Source organism: Oryctolagus cuniculus, chromosome 13 (genome assembly GCF_964237555.1).
Source record: "Oryctolagus cuniculus chromosome 13, mOryCun1.1, whole genome shotgun sequence".
NCBI classification, from domain to species: Eukaryota; Metazoa; Chordata; class Mammalia; order Lagomorpha; family Leporidae; genus Oryctolagus; species Oryctolagus cuniculus.
In genome coordinates, this window is record NC_091444.1 from 2,436,075 (window position 1) to 2,452,659 (window position 16,585).

Consider the following 16,585-nt stretch of genomic DNA (forward strand, 5'->3'; position numbering starts at 1 on the left):
CTGAAAGAGAATGTGAAAAAGAAAATGGGCCTCTGAGAGAGTCTGATCATCTTGGGCATGACTGGAAAATGTCTTTATGCCCTGAAAAAGAAATGATTTCTAATGGACTTCTACTGTGGTAAAAATGCATAATGCATTTCTGATGTTATTCTAGCTTTTCAAGATGTCCAACAAAGAATCTTGTGGAAAAAAGGAGCCGTCTCAGAGAAAAAGCAATGCTTTACCACCCGTCTCTGATGAAGTAAGAATTTTGATTTATTAACCTAAACTGTTTTACAATTTGTTTTTGTATAATGAGAAAAATACAGCTTACTTTTACAGTGAGATATGTAAGTGGTTTTAAAAACATTTTTATTTTGAGAGAGAACATGGGAGTGTCCATTCTCTGGCTTAGTTCCCAAATGTCTACAAAGTTCCTAGCTGGCTGGGGCTGGACCTGGGAACCAGGAACTCAGTCCAGGCCTCCCAGGGAGGGGCAGGAACCCTCACTGCTGCCTCCCAGTCAGCATCAGCAGGGATTTGGAGTTAGGATAGCCAGGGATCAAACCCAGGTACTCAGATGTGCCAGACCGGCAGTGCCTGCCCCTGAGGGACGTAAATATTTTGTTTTGCCTGTCTGATCCAGGAGAAGGCATTTATTTGTCCCGTTCTTTACTTGCATTGTTTTATATATTCCCCCCTACACTGAGGTAGGTGCTACTACTCCAATTACAGTGATGAAGAAACTAGAGCTTAGAGAATAGTTATTGAGAGGTAAGTGATTTTCTTAGGCATTCCTGATTTCAATTCTAAGCCTCTCGGATTCTCCCATGCATAGCTATAACTGTTGTGCCACTTCTCACCTTTTTTTCCTTTTCCATTTTTTGGGTGTTGGCTAAGATTTCACTTAGCAGAACGGAGACTAAGCGTAGGGAAGACATGCTCACCAGGCGCCTTTCTCTATTACCCTCAATACACTGCCTTGATAAGTGTTTTGGTAGGTAAAATTTAGGTACCTCATTTACCAAGCTGAGCTGAGGAAGCAAGACTGCAGTGTGATTGACGTTACCAAAACAAAAGTCCTAAAAGAGTTTCATTATATATTCTCTGAATGGTGTGTGTGGTTCCTCACCAGACTGTGCTGCTTCGTTGTCCGAGGTGAGACTGCTCGGCAAAGGTGACTTTTGTGGTGGCAGGTTGGTTTGCAAGACTCTCAGGACCTGGAGAAATCTTTCCTCCACCTTTGCCTCTTTGTGGTCTTTGCTCATCACAGAGCCAGTGTCGTCTTACTGAATTTAAGTCGGGGGTAGACTCTGGTACAGTGAGTTAAGCCACTTTTTGGGACACGTGCTTCCCTTATTGGAGGGCCTGACTCAAGTCCCAGCTACTCTGCTTTGGATCCAACTTCTTACTGATGTGCCTGGAAAGAAGCAGATAATGGCCCAAATGCCTGGGTTCCTACCGCCCTGTGGAAGACCCAGATGGAGTTTCTGGCTCGTGTTTATGGCCTGACCCAACCCCGGCTCTTGGGGGTGTTTGGGGACTGAACCAGCAGTTAGAAGATCGATCTCTTTCTTTCTTCCTCTCTCTATCTCTTTCATGTGCTGCCTTTAAAATAAATACCTTTAAAAAAAGGTCGGATCATTTCACTTCTCTGTTCCATACTTTGTTAAATTTACTTATGTATTTGAAAGGCAGAGTTACAGAGAGGCTGAGGCAGAGAGAGAGAGAGAGAGAGAGAGGTCTTCCATCTGCTGGTTCACTTGCCCTATTTCCATAGCATTGTCGCAGGCTGAAGCCAGGAGCGTCGTCCAGGTCTCCCATGTGGGTGCAGGGGCACAAACACTTGGGCCATCTTGCCCTGCTTTCCCAGGTCATTATCAAGAAGCTGGGTTGGCTGAAAAGCCCATGAGAGTATTTCAGGCATGGAAAGCCAAGACACTCTGGCAAAAGATCTCTGCGAGTGAGATCCCAGTGGAAAGAACAGGTCATCAAAGAAGGAGGTACCTTTCTCTGAAGGGAGGAGAGAACCTCCACTTTGACTATGACCTTGTCTAAACAAGAAAAGAGTCGGAGAACTCAGAGGGCTTCCATAGCCTTGGAAACTCATGACTGGAGCATAGGGAGATTACTGATGCCATAGACAGGAGTGTCAATTTGTAAAGTCAACAACAGGAGTCACTGTGCACTTACTCCTCATGTAGGATCTCTGTCCTTAATGTGCTGTGCAATTGAGATTTAATGCTATAACGAGTACTCAAACAATATATTTCACTTTGTGTTTCTATGGGGGTGCAAACTGTTGAAATCTTTACTTAATGCATACTAAACTGATCCTCTGTAAAAAAAAAAAAAAAAAGAAAAAGAAAAAAGAAAAAAGAAATTATCAACTCCCAACTTGACTCTCACTGGGATTAAACATAACAATAGGTCTGATCTGATTTCATCATCATTTAAAAAAAATCATCTATTATTTTTCACTTTATGTTTCTGTGTGGGAGCAAACTGTTGAAATCCTTACTTAATGTATACTAAGCTGATCTTCTGTATATTAAGATAATCGAAAATGAATCTTGATGTGAATGGAAGGGGAGAGGGAGTGGGAAAGGGGAGGGTTGTGGGTGGGAGGGACGGTATGGGGGGGAAGCCATTGTAATCCATAAATCGTACTTTGGAAATTTATATTCATTAAATTAAAAAAAAAAAAAAAGAAGCTGGGTTGGAAGTGGATTAGCTGGGACATGAACCTGTACCTGTATGGAGTGCAGGCCTTGCAGGTGTTAGCTTGACTCACTGTGCCACAGTGCCAGCATCCTGTTCTTAATTTTTGATACCCATCAGAAAGAAAGTCAAGATTCAGCTTTTTTCTCCCTGCTAGTCACCAAAAAGCATTTTCATTTCTTGTGCTGAAAAGACCCTATCATTTGGGTTTAGACAACAGGGATATGAATTAAGACCATTTTTAAGTATATTCACGTGTGTTTATCTTTACAGTTTCCTTTTGAGGTAATCAGGGCAGACAGGTCGTTTGCATTTTCAGATTCGGAAATTGAGATCCAGATTTTGAATGACTTGTCCAAGGACACAACTTTATATAGCAATAGAACCAAGCCCAGAATTCTTCCCACTCTTTCCCAAATAATTAGAAACAGCGATAGACTATTAAACACACTCAGCTGGTTCTTGAGTGGTTGATGAAGTATTTATGCCTTCAACTTGGGGTTACGTGCCTACACAGTGTAGCTTCATAGTTGTGGGTGTAAGAGAAAGAATTGCAGGTTCCAGGGATGTGGAATTGTGTGTGGGTGGGTTTTCAAGATTCATTTTGTTTATTTGAAAGAGTGACAAAGAGATCTTGCATTTGCTGGTTCACTTTCCGAAAGACCACAGTGGCTGGGGTTGGACTAGGCTGAGGCCAGGAACCAGGAACTCCATCTGGGTCTCCCTTGTGGGTGGCAGGGGCCCAAGGACTTGAGGCATCTCTTACTGCTTTCCCAGGTGCAGTGGCAGGGAGCTGGATTGGAAGCAGAGGAGCTGGGACACTGGCGCCATCTGGGATGCCAACATCACAGGTAGCAGCTTACTCTGCACCGCGACGCCAGCCCCACACACTGTATAAATACAGCCGAGAAGCACCACATAACATTCAGGCAATATAAGTGATGACTCTTTCAGAATTATTTAATGATTAATTATTACAGGACTGTTCATGTATGGTGATACTGAAATGTTAAAATTAAGTGTTAAAAACCAAAAACACGGGACTGGCACTGTGGCATAGCAGGTAAAGCTGCTGCCTGCATTGCCGACATCCCATGTGGGTGCTGTTTCGGGTCCCTGCTGCTCCACTTCCAATCCAGCTCTCTGCCTCTGCCTCTCTGTGACTCTGCCTTTCAAATGAATAAACAAATCTTAAAAAAAAAAAAAACAAACCCAAGCACACATAGCATGTCAGCAGAATTGTTGGAATTGTACCCATCTTTCTTTCTTTTTTTTTTTTTTTTTTTTTTTTTTTTTGACAGGCAGAGTGGACAGTGAGAGAGAGAGAGACAGAGAGAAAGGTCTTCCTTTGCCGTTGGTTCACCCTCCAATGGCTGGCGTGCTGCGGCCGGCGAACCGCGCTGATCCGAAGCCAGGAGCCAGTTACTTACCCTGGTCTCCCATGGGGTGCAGGGCCCAGGCACTTGGGCCATCCTCCACTGCACGCCCTGGCCACAGCAGAGAGCTGGCCTGGAAGAGGGGCAACCGGGACAGAATCCGGCGCCCCGACCGGGACTAGAACCCGGTGTGCCGGCGCCGCAAGGCGGAGGATTAGCCTAGTGAGCCACGGCGCTGGCCCTTGTACCCATCTTTCGATCTTTAGCATCTACCTTGTTCATCTTATTCTTGGTCACCTTCACCCAGCATTTGACTATTCTGCTTTGACAGTTACATCAGAGTGCATGTGCGTTCCCTTCTCTTCTCTTCTCTGTATCTGTTCACTCTGTTTTCTTTAGGTCAGGGACTGTACCTTAGTCTGCCTGACTTTTCTCAGGCCTTGCTGGGATCCCCAGAGTATACCAGAGCCAGGATGCTGGAGCGAGTCTGATCTGGGTTCAGGCCTCTGCTACTGCCTCGCTCTGTTACGCTGAGGAGGAGGCCCAGTTCTGGTGAGCCTTGGCACTTTATCTGTAAAATACAAATGTTAATGTTGTCTCAGATTATTGGAAAGATTGAGTAAACCACTGTGTCAGCCTATTCACCAACACATTGCTCTGGAAAAAACACAGTCTCAGCCCCTTTTCCATTATTACAGCACCAGTGCAGAATTTGTATTTCCTAAATGATGCTTTTTTTTAATTTCAGAAATCAGATCATGCAGACACTCTGTGCTATAATATGAAAAGAAGACAAAACTTGAAAAGGTAAATTCCCCTTTTTCTTGATACTCTTAGACTTTGGCTTAGAATTGTGAGACTAAATATTTAAGTTTGGAAAAATCTTATTTTACTTTGATTACTACTGTTGTGCATGCAAATATGATTATTGAATTTTCTTATTATAAATTTTTAAAAAAGTTGAGTGCAATAAAAGACCATGAAAACTATGTTTTGTACTCAAAATGTAGATTTTTGTCTCAAATGATTTGTTTTGTACTTGATTATAAGATTATAAGATAATATATGTCATATGTGTATTATAAGATATATATATAACTTCATTACATGCACCAAGGGCAGACACTTGAGGCTTATTTAGAAGTTTTGAATGAGTTCTTTTTCCACACCTGCGAAGAGATTGTGTAGCTTATTAGGTCGTGTTGGTTCCAGCTGTGTTATTAGCCAGCTTGTAGTAAGAACTCGGGAACTTGGAGAGTGATGGTTAGAATAAGGGACATTCTTTAATTTCTGTATTCTTTAGAGAAAGGTCTTGGAATTTTGTCATGAAGGAATGTGAGTGAGTCTAACAGGTATAATGTGTGACAGGTGCTGATGCGATGAGGATTTCTTGGAGAAAGTCCTGGGAAACAAAGCAGCCTTAATTGTATAAATAAAAGTTCTTCCTGAACAATTCCAGTGTCTGCAGAAAACAAACAGACAAATCCAATTTGCCTCTTACTTTTGTTCAGTTTTTCTTTTGAATCATCTCTGTGTTTTGGTGAGACATTGCTTTGTTGAGGTACATTCATTCTATCACGGCGTTTGTGTTATGGTGACTGTCACTGCCTGACTTTTCCAAACTAGATTTCCTTCCTTCCTGAACTTCTGTGACAGGGCTCTCTGGGGTGTGAGTACTACCCGCTGTGTACAGTGCACCCTGCGCCACAACATTGCAGAGAGTGCTGGAACAAGTTGAGGGCAGCCCCAACTCATGTATCCTGTGCCATTCTCCTTCCTTCCAGTAGTCAAACCCACAGGATGGTTGGCTTCAACAACCCAAGTCTGAGATCTGAGTTTGGGCAGGCTCGGTTCCTCCTGAGGCTGTAGGGGAGCCTCTGTCCATGCCTTCCTTTAGCTTCTGGTCATTTGCTGATGATCTCTGACTACTTCTAGGGGTGTAGATATTGCCCCATCTCTGCCTTCATGTTCACATGATAGTTTTCCTTAGTGTGTTTCTCTAAACCAGACTTTTCATTCCCTTTGGACTTCTTAAGTTCTAAAACACTTTGACTTTTCACTAGTTGCCTTTAGCTTAATGGCACAATTTTTAGCCCTTGCCTTTACGTGCTAATCTAAGAGGGCAAAGTGTAAATGGACTCGCCGCTCCCTGTTGAGTTGTCCATATATGGGGCTTCAGAAAGTTCATGGAGAATGTATAATGAAAAAACTACGTGTGGATTTCTTTTAAATTATGTTTATTTAAAAGCAGAAAGAGAAGCAGAGAAATCTTTCACCTGCTGGTTCACTCTCCAGATGGTTGCAACAGCTGGGCTGTCTGGGCAAAGCTGAAGCTGGGAGCCAGGAAGGGGTCCAGCTGCCCATGTGTCACCTGCTGGGACCTGAGCAAGCCCAGGCACTCTGCCGTGGGATAGGGATGTCCCAAGCAGTGACTTCACTGTTGAGCCAAATACCTGACCCATAGGCGGTTGTTGTTTTGCTTTTTTTTTTTTTTTTTGTACAAAAGAGGTAACAAAGAAATTAAAACCAGATGGAGACTCACGTGGAATTCTTAGAACTCTGAGATGTTATAGCTGGTTCCTGTGTTCTTAATTATTAGAGAAGTCATTTATTTACTGTCTTTTTCTTCTGTTGAACTGTAAACCAGTTGGTGTTAGGACTCTTACATGTTATGTGTTACTGGCTGTTCAATGCCTAGTGGAATGATGGGCACTTAAAAATTAACGATTTATATTAACATGAATTAATGGATTGTGTTTAATTAAACATTTTCCCCTTTCTTTTTGACTACAAAGTAATGTCTGCTTTTATTAAGCAGGAAAATATTATTGCCTTTAGCTCTTTTTTTTTATTTTTATTTTTTATTTTATTTTTTTGACAGGCAGAGTGGACAGTGAGAGAGAGAGAGAGAAGTCTTCTTTTCCGTTGGTTCACCCTCCAATGGCTGCTGTGGCCGGCACACCACGCTGATCTGAAGCCAGGAGCCAGGTGCTTCTCCTGGTCTCCCATGTGGGTGCAGGGCCCAAGCACTTGGGACATCCTCCACTGCACTCCCGGGCCACAGCAGAGAGCTGGACAGGAAGAGGAGCGACCGGGACAGAATCCGGCGCCCCGACCGGGACTAGAACCCGGGGTGCCGGCACCGCAGGCAGAGGATTAGCCTGTTGAGCCATGGTGCTGGCCTCTTTCTGGTCTTTTTATTATGCTTATTCAAATTATTGAGAATATACTTTTTTTTAAAAAAATGTTTACTAGCCATTCCCTTTTTCTCTTTAATTTTTATGTCCTAATCTGGAGTTTTAGTATTTTTTGATGGGCTTTTTATCTGCTGAGGGTAGTAAGTTGTCACATTTCTAGCAAATACCATTTCTCAGTTCTTTTGATTTTTAAAATCTTTTTTGTATTCTGAGGTTTTAAATAGTTACATTGCTATTAATGTTTTTCTTTATTTCTCCCACTGTTATCATAGTTGGAAATCAAACACTCCTTCTCCCTCTTCCTCTCTTTCCCCTCTCTGCCCCCAGCAGGGGTTTATAAGGGTTTGATAAAAATTATAGCAATTATGATAATGAGTATTTTGGTATTAAGTATTTAATCCCTTTGGAATTTATGGTTGCTATTACACAAAGCTATAAATTTGTATTTTTTTTCCAAATAGTAAACCCATGATTCCCACATTATTTTTCCAGCAATTCTTTTCACTTCATTTTTAATGTAACCATTTCTTACTTTTTATGAACTTTGGTGTCAGGCCAGTGCTGTCGTCCCTAACTAAAATGGTAAACTGCAGCATTATGTATAACTGTAACCTGGGTTTCTGTTCTGCTTTGCAGATTGAGTGTAGAAATTGACACTCCCAGAAAGAGACTGAAAATCAATTCCTCATCCCAAGAACCTGATAAAATCCAAGAAGCCTCATATTCAAATGATAATCAAATTACTTCACAGAGTCCTTCCTCAAATGGAGCTAAAAAAGATATAAATAACTACGCAGATTTTAAACTTAAAGATATTAAATTGACAAATGTTAGGAGTACACTTGATCATGATGTTACGAACCTTAGCAGTCCTAGGACTGCCAGAGATGTGAGACCTGAAGCTGCAGGCCAGGCAGGGGAAGAGAAACGGCCTCCTTTACTTGCTCAGAGGGAAAAGACGAAAAAACGCAAGAAAAAAAGGAACAGTAAACTTAGAGACAGTTCTGAACAACGTTTCTCGGAGAAACGCGAGAGAATTCCATTTTCTCAGGATTCTAACTCCAACGAGATAATCAAGGAGACTTTCGAATGTAGAAGGAAGATCAGTTTCAAAATCCCGATTAAATCCCATCCTGCCCTCCAGAAAGAGTCTGGCAAGTGGGAGGCTGAGCAGGAGGAAGAACGCCTGGAAGGCCTCCGTGCTTCGTGCAGTTCTGTCAGGCACAAACCCAGACGCTGGTTTTCAGATGCCGCACGTAAGCAGCCTGCTGCTGAGTGGAAAGGCACCTCTCGTGATGAGCGTCCGCAGAGCACTGACTGCAGTTCTGGGGAAACCGCTGCCGAGGTGAGGAGCGCGAGGTCTGTAGGTGTCAGCCGAGGACTCTGACGCTGAGGGTCGGCACAGCGGGGTGACGGAAGGTTGTCGTGAAGGGACGTGTGGATCTCCCGTCTTGCTCTCTCTGGTGCCGCCTTCACTGGGACGATGCCCTGTGATACTGACCCGTGCGGAGGCAGTGTGTGCAAGGGTGGGGACAGGTGGTTCCAGATGCAGCCCCGGACACTGGAGCACACTTGGGGAGTATTCTGAATTGCTTATTCCTTCAACAGATTATTTTTCCAAGGCAACTCTGTGCCAGATACTGCAGTAAACTAGCCTGTAAGAGACACTCATTCTCTGTTTCAGACTTATTATAAGGAAAGATAAGCACTTTCCTTAAATATGATGGGTAAAGTCCTTGTTATTTATCATGAGAAGACACCGCAGGGGATGAACAAAGCCTTGGTGGACTGTGGGTAGATTCATTAAGAAAGGTTCAGTGGAGGGGTGGTGTTTAAAGTGAGAACTAAAGAATGAGCTGGAGTCACCCAGGTGAAGGCAGCAGGCTGGGAGATGCAGGGGCACATCACTGACTGCAGATAATCAATTTAATTCCTTATTTGTTTTGTTTTACTAATTCCTCAGTAGCTGATTGTTTATCTATAATGAGTGTACTTCTAAGGAAATAATTTCTGGATTTAATAATCATGTTGTTAGTTAACTTATTATGCTTTCCTAGAGAGAAAATAGCTACTTTTAAAAAAAAATTATTAATGTATTTGAAAGGCACAGAAACAGGGCCGGCGCCACGGCTCACTAGGCTAATCCTCCGCCTAGCAGCGCCGGCACACCAGGTTCTAGTCCCAGTTGGGGCGCCGGATTCTGTCCCAGTTGCCCCTCTTCCAGGCCAGCTCTCTGCTGTGGCCAGGGAGTGCAGTGGAGGATGGCCCAGGTGCTTGGGCCCTGCACCCCATGGGAGACCAGGAAAAGCACCTGGCTCCTGGCTCCTGCCATCGGATCAGCGCGGTGCGCTGGCCGCGGCAGCCATTGGAGGGTGAACCAACGGCAAAGGAAGACCTTTCTCTCTGTCTCTCTCTCTCTCACTGTCCACTCTGCCTGTCAAAAAAAAAAAAAAAAAAAAAAAAAAAGAAAGGCACAGAAACAGAGAAAGAGGGAGAGACAGACAGAGATCTTCTCCTGCTGACTGACTGCCTAAATGGCTGCAACAGCCAGGGTGAAACCGGGAGCCACGACCTCTGGCCTCCCTCGTGGGTGGCAGGGCCCAAGTACTTAGGCCATCTAGGCTGCCTTCCTAGGCACTTTAGCAGAAAGCTGGATTGAAGTGGAGTCGAACCAGCACTCTGATATGGGATGCCAGCATCGCAGGCTGTGGCTTAAGCCACTGTGCCACAGCGCTGGTCCCTGAAAACAGCTGCTTTTATTTCTTAGTTACTAGTTCTTTGATCTAGACCCCCGCCCCTCAGTACGAATGAATGTTCTGGACTCATGGCTTATAAACCGCTATTCTTACCAGTCTGTGAGCCTGGAATTCATTCGTTTATTAAACCTTAATTAAAGGTAAGTGCTTTTCAGATGCAGGGATTTAGAGATGAATGCGAGGATCTGCACCCTCGGGATGCCCCGGGAAGGACGGTCAGTGAATATACAGAACTGTGCTGTAGTGAAGTGAATGTCAGAGCCCGTGGTGTTAGCACGGCCCTCTGGACAAGTTAAGAAAGGGCTCGCCCAGCCTGAGATTGTTGAGTTTGGTCTGAAGGGTGTGTAGAGCGAGGAGTGGAAGTGCTGTCCATCCTGTGTGGGTGACAGTTGAGTGACTGACACAGAGGTGTACAGGCGCACTGCAGGAGGCATGTGCATTGCTCAGTGTGACTGAGTCAGCGCGTGCAGAAACGTGTGTGCAGAAATGTCAGTGAGGAAGCCAGTGTCCTGACGGGGTGGTTCTTTCTCATGTGTCCTTAGCTGGAAGAGAACCCCTGGAATGTGATCGGGGGCAGTGTCATTGCATTTTCTGTTGAGAGATAACACCATTAGTACCCTTATGATTGGTATCCCCTTTGTCACCCCTAATGAAACGTGGCAGGGGAGGCAAGCAGTCATGGGCTCACTGAGTTGGTGGGACTTTTCTGCATTGTCGGGTGATAGCACATGCGCTGACAGTAGCGGCAGTGACTTAAGGAAGAGAAGAGAGAGACTTAGCATGTCAGGAGTCGCAAGAAGTTCTAATAATCTAGCTTGCTCGCTGTTTGCTGTCCAAGAACCATAAAGATGTCTAATAGATTTAAAGTCGGGTGGAGAGGGAATTATGCATCCTGTGGTCACTGAAGGGTAGAGCTCTAATGGGCCGTCTGTGCGCTGCGTACGGTGTGACGTTTGTGAGGTCTGATGGTGCTGGGAAGATGGGGCAGAAAGATGAGCTCTCGTAAAGCATTTCTGCTTATGATGCGCTTGTTTAGAGGGTCTGTAACGCATCCCATAAATAGCTTCCTAAAAAGCAGGTGAGCTTGGAGTTATCTCGGAGAATTCTTAGAACGAGCTTTGGTTTGGATTGTAACCTGTATGTGGGGTCAAGTAGGTGTCATCCATTCAGCAAAAGTGCCAGTACAGTGTTGGAATTCATGGAGAGATTTTTCAGTCTCTGTTAGAAGACAAAAATAAAACCACAATCCTCTGGTGCTGTAACCACACAGATTACAGCTGTACATTTTTCAGCCTTCTTGCCTTGGCCAATTTTTTTTTTTTTTTTAAGATTTACTTATATATTTGAAAGTCAGAGTTAAACAGAGAGAGGAGAGGCAGAGGCAGAGAGTGAGCGAGGTCTTCCATCCGCTGGTTCACTCCCCAGATGGCCGCAATGGCCGAGCTGTGCCAATCCGAAGCCAGGAGTTTCTTCCAGGTCTTCCACATGGGTGCAGAGGCACAAGGACTCTGGCCATCTGTCTTCCCAGGCCACAACAGAGAGCTGGATCAGAAGAGGAGCAGCCTGGACTAGAACCGGTGCCCATATGGGATGCCGGCACTACAGGCCAGGGCATTAACCCGCTGCGCCACAGTGCTGCCCCCTCGGGCATGTTGTAATCCTCAAATTCTCTGTTGTTTTTCTAGACGAGGCTCGGTTATTCCTGGATGAAAATCTCCCGTCCTGAAGGACAGCTTGTTTACCTTTGCCATGGTTCTTTGTATTTCATAGAGTGGCCTGTAGCTTAGCTTTGTGTTTAGAATGTGGATCTTTCTTAGCAGTGTTTATGTGAAAGAATAAACCTTAAAGAATTTCCACCACATTTCACACCTTGATAGTATGGCGTTTTCCTATTCTGGGGGCTAGGGGCAGTTTTGCCACCCAGGGCATGTCGGGCAGTGTCTGGGGACAGTGTTGGCTGTGTAAGTCAGAGTGGACGGGCAGTGCTGCTGATGGCTGGTGTGCGGGGACTAGGGGCTCTGCTGAGTATCCTGAAGTGCACACGGCGGCAGCACAGTGATCTGTCCCCAGATGTTACTGGTACCACGGCTGGGAACCCAGACTCTAGGTTCATGGTTTGTTCTTAACTAATACAGCTGCTTTTCATTTCAGAATTTTGAAGCAGTACGTTCTTCGGCGTCATCTGAAAGTACTGAGGATACAGACCAAGAGGTTATTGATAGTTATTTGCTTTGAATATTTTTAATGAAATTAAGCCAAACAGTTCATCCTTTTAATAAAAATTAGAGACCACGAAAACCTTGATTATGTGAAAATAATGGTGATATATCTACTTAAAAATATGTATTCTTTTTTTTTTTAAGTTTTTTTATTTTACTTGAAAGTCAGTTGCGCAGAAAGAGAGAGAGGTCTCCCACCCGCTGGTTTTCTCCCCAGATGGCCGCAAGGGCTAGAGCTATGTCGATCCGAAGCCAGGAACCATGAGCTTCTTCCACGTCTCCCACCTGGATACAGGAGCCCAAGGACTTGGGCCATCTTCTTCTGCTTTCCCAGGCCATAGCAGAGTGTTGGATAGAAGTGGAGCAGCCGGGTCTCGTACTGGCGCCCATATGGGATGCCGGCACCGCAGGTGGCGACTTTTCCAGCTATGCCACGGCGCTGGCTCCAAAATATATGCAGTTTTTAGGAAGTCATCAGAAACTCTTTGGAAAAGTATTTATGTTTACTCAGTTACTCTTTTTGTCTTTGTTTCTAGTAAGCTAATCTGTTTTGAAGAGAGCATGGAACCCGTGGCCCACAGGTTTCCTGCATTTTGATTTAATGTTGCCGCACTTTTATCAGTGTACTCCTGGGCTTTGGCAACTGACAAATGTAGTATGACATGAACGTGTTTTATCTCGTTGCCCTAATCAGCAATAGGATGAAAATGTTATTCAGTGAAAACATGCACGCGTGTTCTTGGCTAAAATCTCCTGATTAACCCTCAAAGAGTTTCTGTTGGCACTTCATGTTCTCTGGCACTAAATTGAAATTAGATTCATGCAGCACTTATATTTTTTCTAAAGATTTATTGATTTATTTGAAAGGCAGAGTTAGAGAAAAAGAGAAAAGTCTTCCTTCTGCTGGTTCACTCCCCAGATGGCTGCAACAGGTGGGTTCAGGCCAGGCTGGAGCCAGGAGCCTGGAACTCTATCCATGTCTCCCATGTGGGTGCAGGGGCCCAAGGACTTGGGTCATCTTCTGCTGCTTTCCCAGGTGCATTTGCAGGGAGCTGGATCAGAAGTGCAGCAGCTGGGATATGAACCAGCACCCATGTGGAATGCTGACACTGCAGGTGTGGCGTCTTAACCAGCTGTGTCGCAGTGCTGGCGCCTGTACTTTTCTATTTAGAGACTTCAACAATACTGATTGTTTGGTGCAGCTGGTTGTGTTTTCCTTACGGTCAGTGTCCCTTGGTAGAAGGTTTCCTACCTTTGCTGTAAAGCTGGCTTAGCTTATGTTTTCCTTTCATCAAGGTTTATCAGGGAAGTACTTCCCTAATTGAGAAGGGACTTAACATCTAGATTTTGTTTTTCATGTCTTAAAAACAATCTCAAGAACACATCTTTGGCTCAAAGTACTTTGAAATGAGAATGGAAATGAAAATGAAATGAAAATGAAAATGATGTCTGTGCTAGGCTCTCTGCAAGGAGCTTCACATAATTTATTTAATCCTCAGAAAAATCCTGAAAGGAACTGGATATTCAGTGTTTGTTTTTTGGACAGGTAGAATTATAGACAGTGAGAGAGACAGAGAGAAAGGTCTTCCTTCCGTTGTTGGTTCATTCCCCAAATGGCTGCTACGGCCAGTGCTGCGCTGATCCGAAGCCAGGAGCCAGGTCCTTCCTCCTAGTCTCCCATGCGGATGCAGGGCCCAAGCACTTGGGCCATCCTCCACTGTCCTCCTGGGCCACAGCAGAGAGCTGAACTGGAAGAGGAGCAACCGGGACTAGAACCCGGCGCCCATATGGGATGCCGGCGCCGCAGGTGGAGGATTAACTAAGTACGCCATGGCGCCGGCCCCCCAAATGATTTTTTAAAGCCATTTATGGGGCCTGCACTGTGGTGTGGTGGGTAAAGCTGCCGCCTGCAGTGCCGGTGTCCCATATGGCTGCAGGTTTGAGTCCCGGCTGCTCCACTTCTGATCCAGCTCTCTGCTATGGCCTGGGAAAGCAGTGGAAGATGGCCCAAGTCCTTGGGCTGCTGCACCCACGTGGCAGACCCGGAGGAAGCTCTTGGCTCCTGGCTTCGGATCAGCACAGCTCCGGCAGCCATCTGGGGAGTGAACCAGAAGATGGAAGACTTCTCTCTCTCTTTCTCTCTCACCTTCCTTCTCTCTCTGTGTAACTCTGCCTTTCAAATAAATAAATCAATCTTTAAGGAAAAAAAGCAGCCATTTATATGTTTGTGCTTTGAATTATTTTACCATACTGCTTCCATATTTTTAAAAACTTTCCTTTCACAAGCTGTCTTGTCGTCTGTAACTTAAGAATTGATTGCTGTCTTCTCCTAATAATCCATTGAATCCGTAACTCGAAATTTTTCACTGGAGTCTTTTCCACTTTAGATGCAGATAGTGGAAGAGCTGCATGCTGCCCGTGTGGGGAAGAGTGTGGGTTTGCCTGTGGCTCCGCCTTCTGGAGAGTTAGTGAGTATGGACGTCGACCTGGTGGAAGACGATGCCCATTCTTCTGCAGGTGTGTTAATGTATGTTAATGCCGATGCACTGCTGTGCTTCTAAGAGTTCATGTGCCAGCATTTAACTTGTACAGTATTTGGTGGAAAATGTTAAAATATGCTCATTTGACATGATATAGAATATTTCTTTTACCTACAGGATTCAGGTCTATTGGTTGTCTTTTTTTTTTTTTAACCCGCCCACCTCCCCCCCCCCCCCCCCCCCGCCCAACTTGAGATGCAGAGAGACTAGGAAAGACAGAGGGCCCCCATATGCTGGTTCATTCTCCAGATGCCCATAGCAGGGCTGTGCAGACCAAAGCCAGGAGCCTGGAACTCAATCCCAGTCTTCTAAGGGGTGGCAGAGACCCAGCCACGTGAGCCCTCACCTGCTGACTCCCAGGGTGCATGTTAGCAAGAAGCTGGAATTGGGAGCGGAGCTGGGCCCGAACCCAGCTGGATGCAGGCATCCCAGCCTGGTGTCTTGACCATTTGACTCAGTGCCTACTCTTATAATTTGTTTTATATATCTTACGTCAGTAGGCAGTTTTCTATTTTTCTGTGGCCAAAAGGTAGAGTTATGAGTTGTCTTTTATTCTTGCTCTTAATCATAAATTTTAATAATTTGAAGTATATAAAACACTGGGTAGAAATAATACAGGTTATGTGATTATATTCATGGATTTCTTGTTCACATAGTAAAATCTGATCATTTTTACTATTGAAAAAAGATAATTGAGACAGTGCTGCGGCTCACTAGGCTAATCCTCCACCTAGCGGCGCCGGCACACCGGGTTTTAGTCCCGGTCGGGGCGCCGGATTCTGTCCCGGTTGCCCCTCTTCCAGGCCAGCTCTCTGCTGTGGCCAGGGAGTGCAGTGGAGGATGGCCCAAGTGCTTGGGCCCTGCACCCCATGGGAGACCAGGAGAAGCACCTGGCTCCTGGCTTCGGATTGGCGCGGTGCGCCGGCCGCAGCGGCCATTGGAGGGTAAACCAACGGCAAAAGGAAGACCTTTCTCTCTGTCTCTCTCTCCCACTTTCCACTCTGTCAAAAAAAAAAAAAAAAAAAAAAAGATAATTGTAGAGAACTATCCAAAATCTATTAGTATACTATTTTGAATTCTAGTTATAAAAATAGCATTGTAGTTTTGCATTCATATTGCATTTTTCAGTATGCTAAATGGTTTCTTAGGCTTTAACTTATCTGATTCTCACATTTTCTCTATAAAATAATAATACCAGTGGTATTATTATCTGATTCCTTTATTCATAGAGGGTATTTTAAAAAGCTTGTGGAAAATGGAATGAAAGGTTAAATTTATTTTGGTGCAAAAGATTTTGAAACCGAAATCCATGTATAGTTTTTCCATAATATGTATTTTTCTATGAACTTTTTGAAGACTAAAGTTTATTTTTTCATTTATGTTCTACCCAGTTTTACTAAAATTAGCTTAAATTGCTAAGTGTACAACCACAAAGTCCCACAGGACAGGGCTTAGAAACAGTTCCTGCTGAGGCACGGCTGCTATGGTTTAAAATCTACCCATAATCAGTTTCTAATGTTAGTCTCATATCACTAGCCATTGATTACTATTCTTTCACCCTTAAGAACCGGAGTAGAAGCAATTGTTTTTCGTTTTCTGGAGGACTTCCTCCTCCGAGGAATGCTATCAGACTCTCTCGGGCTGTTTTCCAGTCTTGGCTCCCAGTCTCCTCATGTGTGTCTGCTTTGCCAGACCTGACCTTACCTTCTCCCCTCTTGGTCCTGGGTGAGTCCACCCCTTCCACCCCCACCCCAAACAAGAGTCCCGATTCCTGCCCAGGGGACCCTTCGTTCTCAG

At 44.7% G+C, this 16,585-nt stretch overlaps 1 protein-coding gene across 6 annotated transcripts in view; it reads left to right on the top strand.

The window, feature by feature from the left end:
* The window catches only part of SWT1 (SWT1 RNA endoribonuclease homolog), a 76,726-nt gene that overhangs the window by 3,598 nt on the left and 56,543 nt on the right, over positions 1 to 16,585 (top strand). For 3 of the 6 annotated variants that reach the window (XM_051821030.2, XM_051821038.2, XM_051821029.2), the window contains exons 2-6: positions 155 to 241; positions 4,825 to 4,883; positions 7,910 to 8,618; positions 12,181 to 12,240; positions 14,636 to 14,765. In XM_051821030.2, coding sequence (XP_051676990.2) covers positions 164 to 241; positions 4,825 to 4,883; positions 7,910 to 8,618; positions 12,181 to 12,240; positions 14,636 to 14,765 — 1,036 coding nt within the window. In that variant the 5' untranslated portion in view covers positions 155 to 163. Of the gene's footprint in view, positions 1 to 117; positions 242 to 3,477; positions 3,552 to 4,824; positions 4,884 to 7,909; positions 8,619 to 12,180; positions 12,241 to 14,635; positions 14,766 to 16,585 lie in introns of those variants that run through there. The other 3 variants (XM_070055040.1, XM_051821034.2, XM_070055041.1) reach the window with 3 other exon arrangements.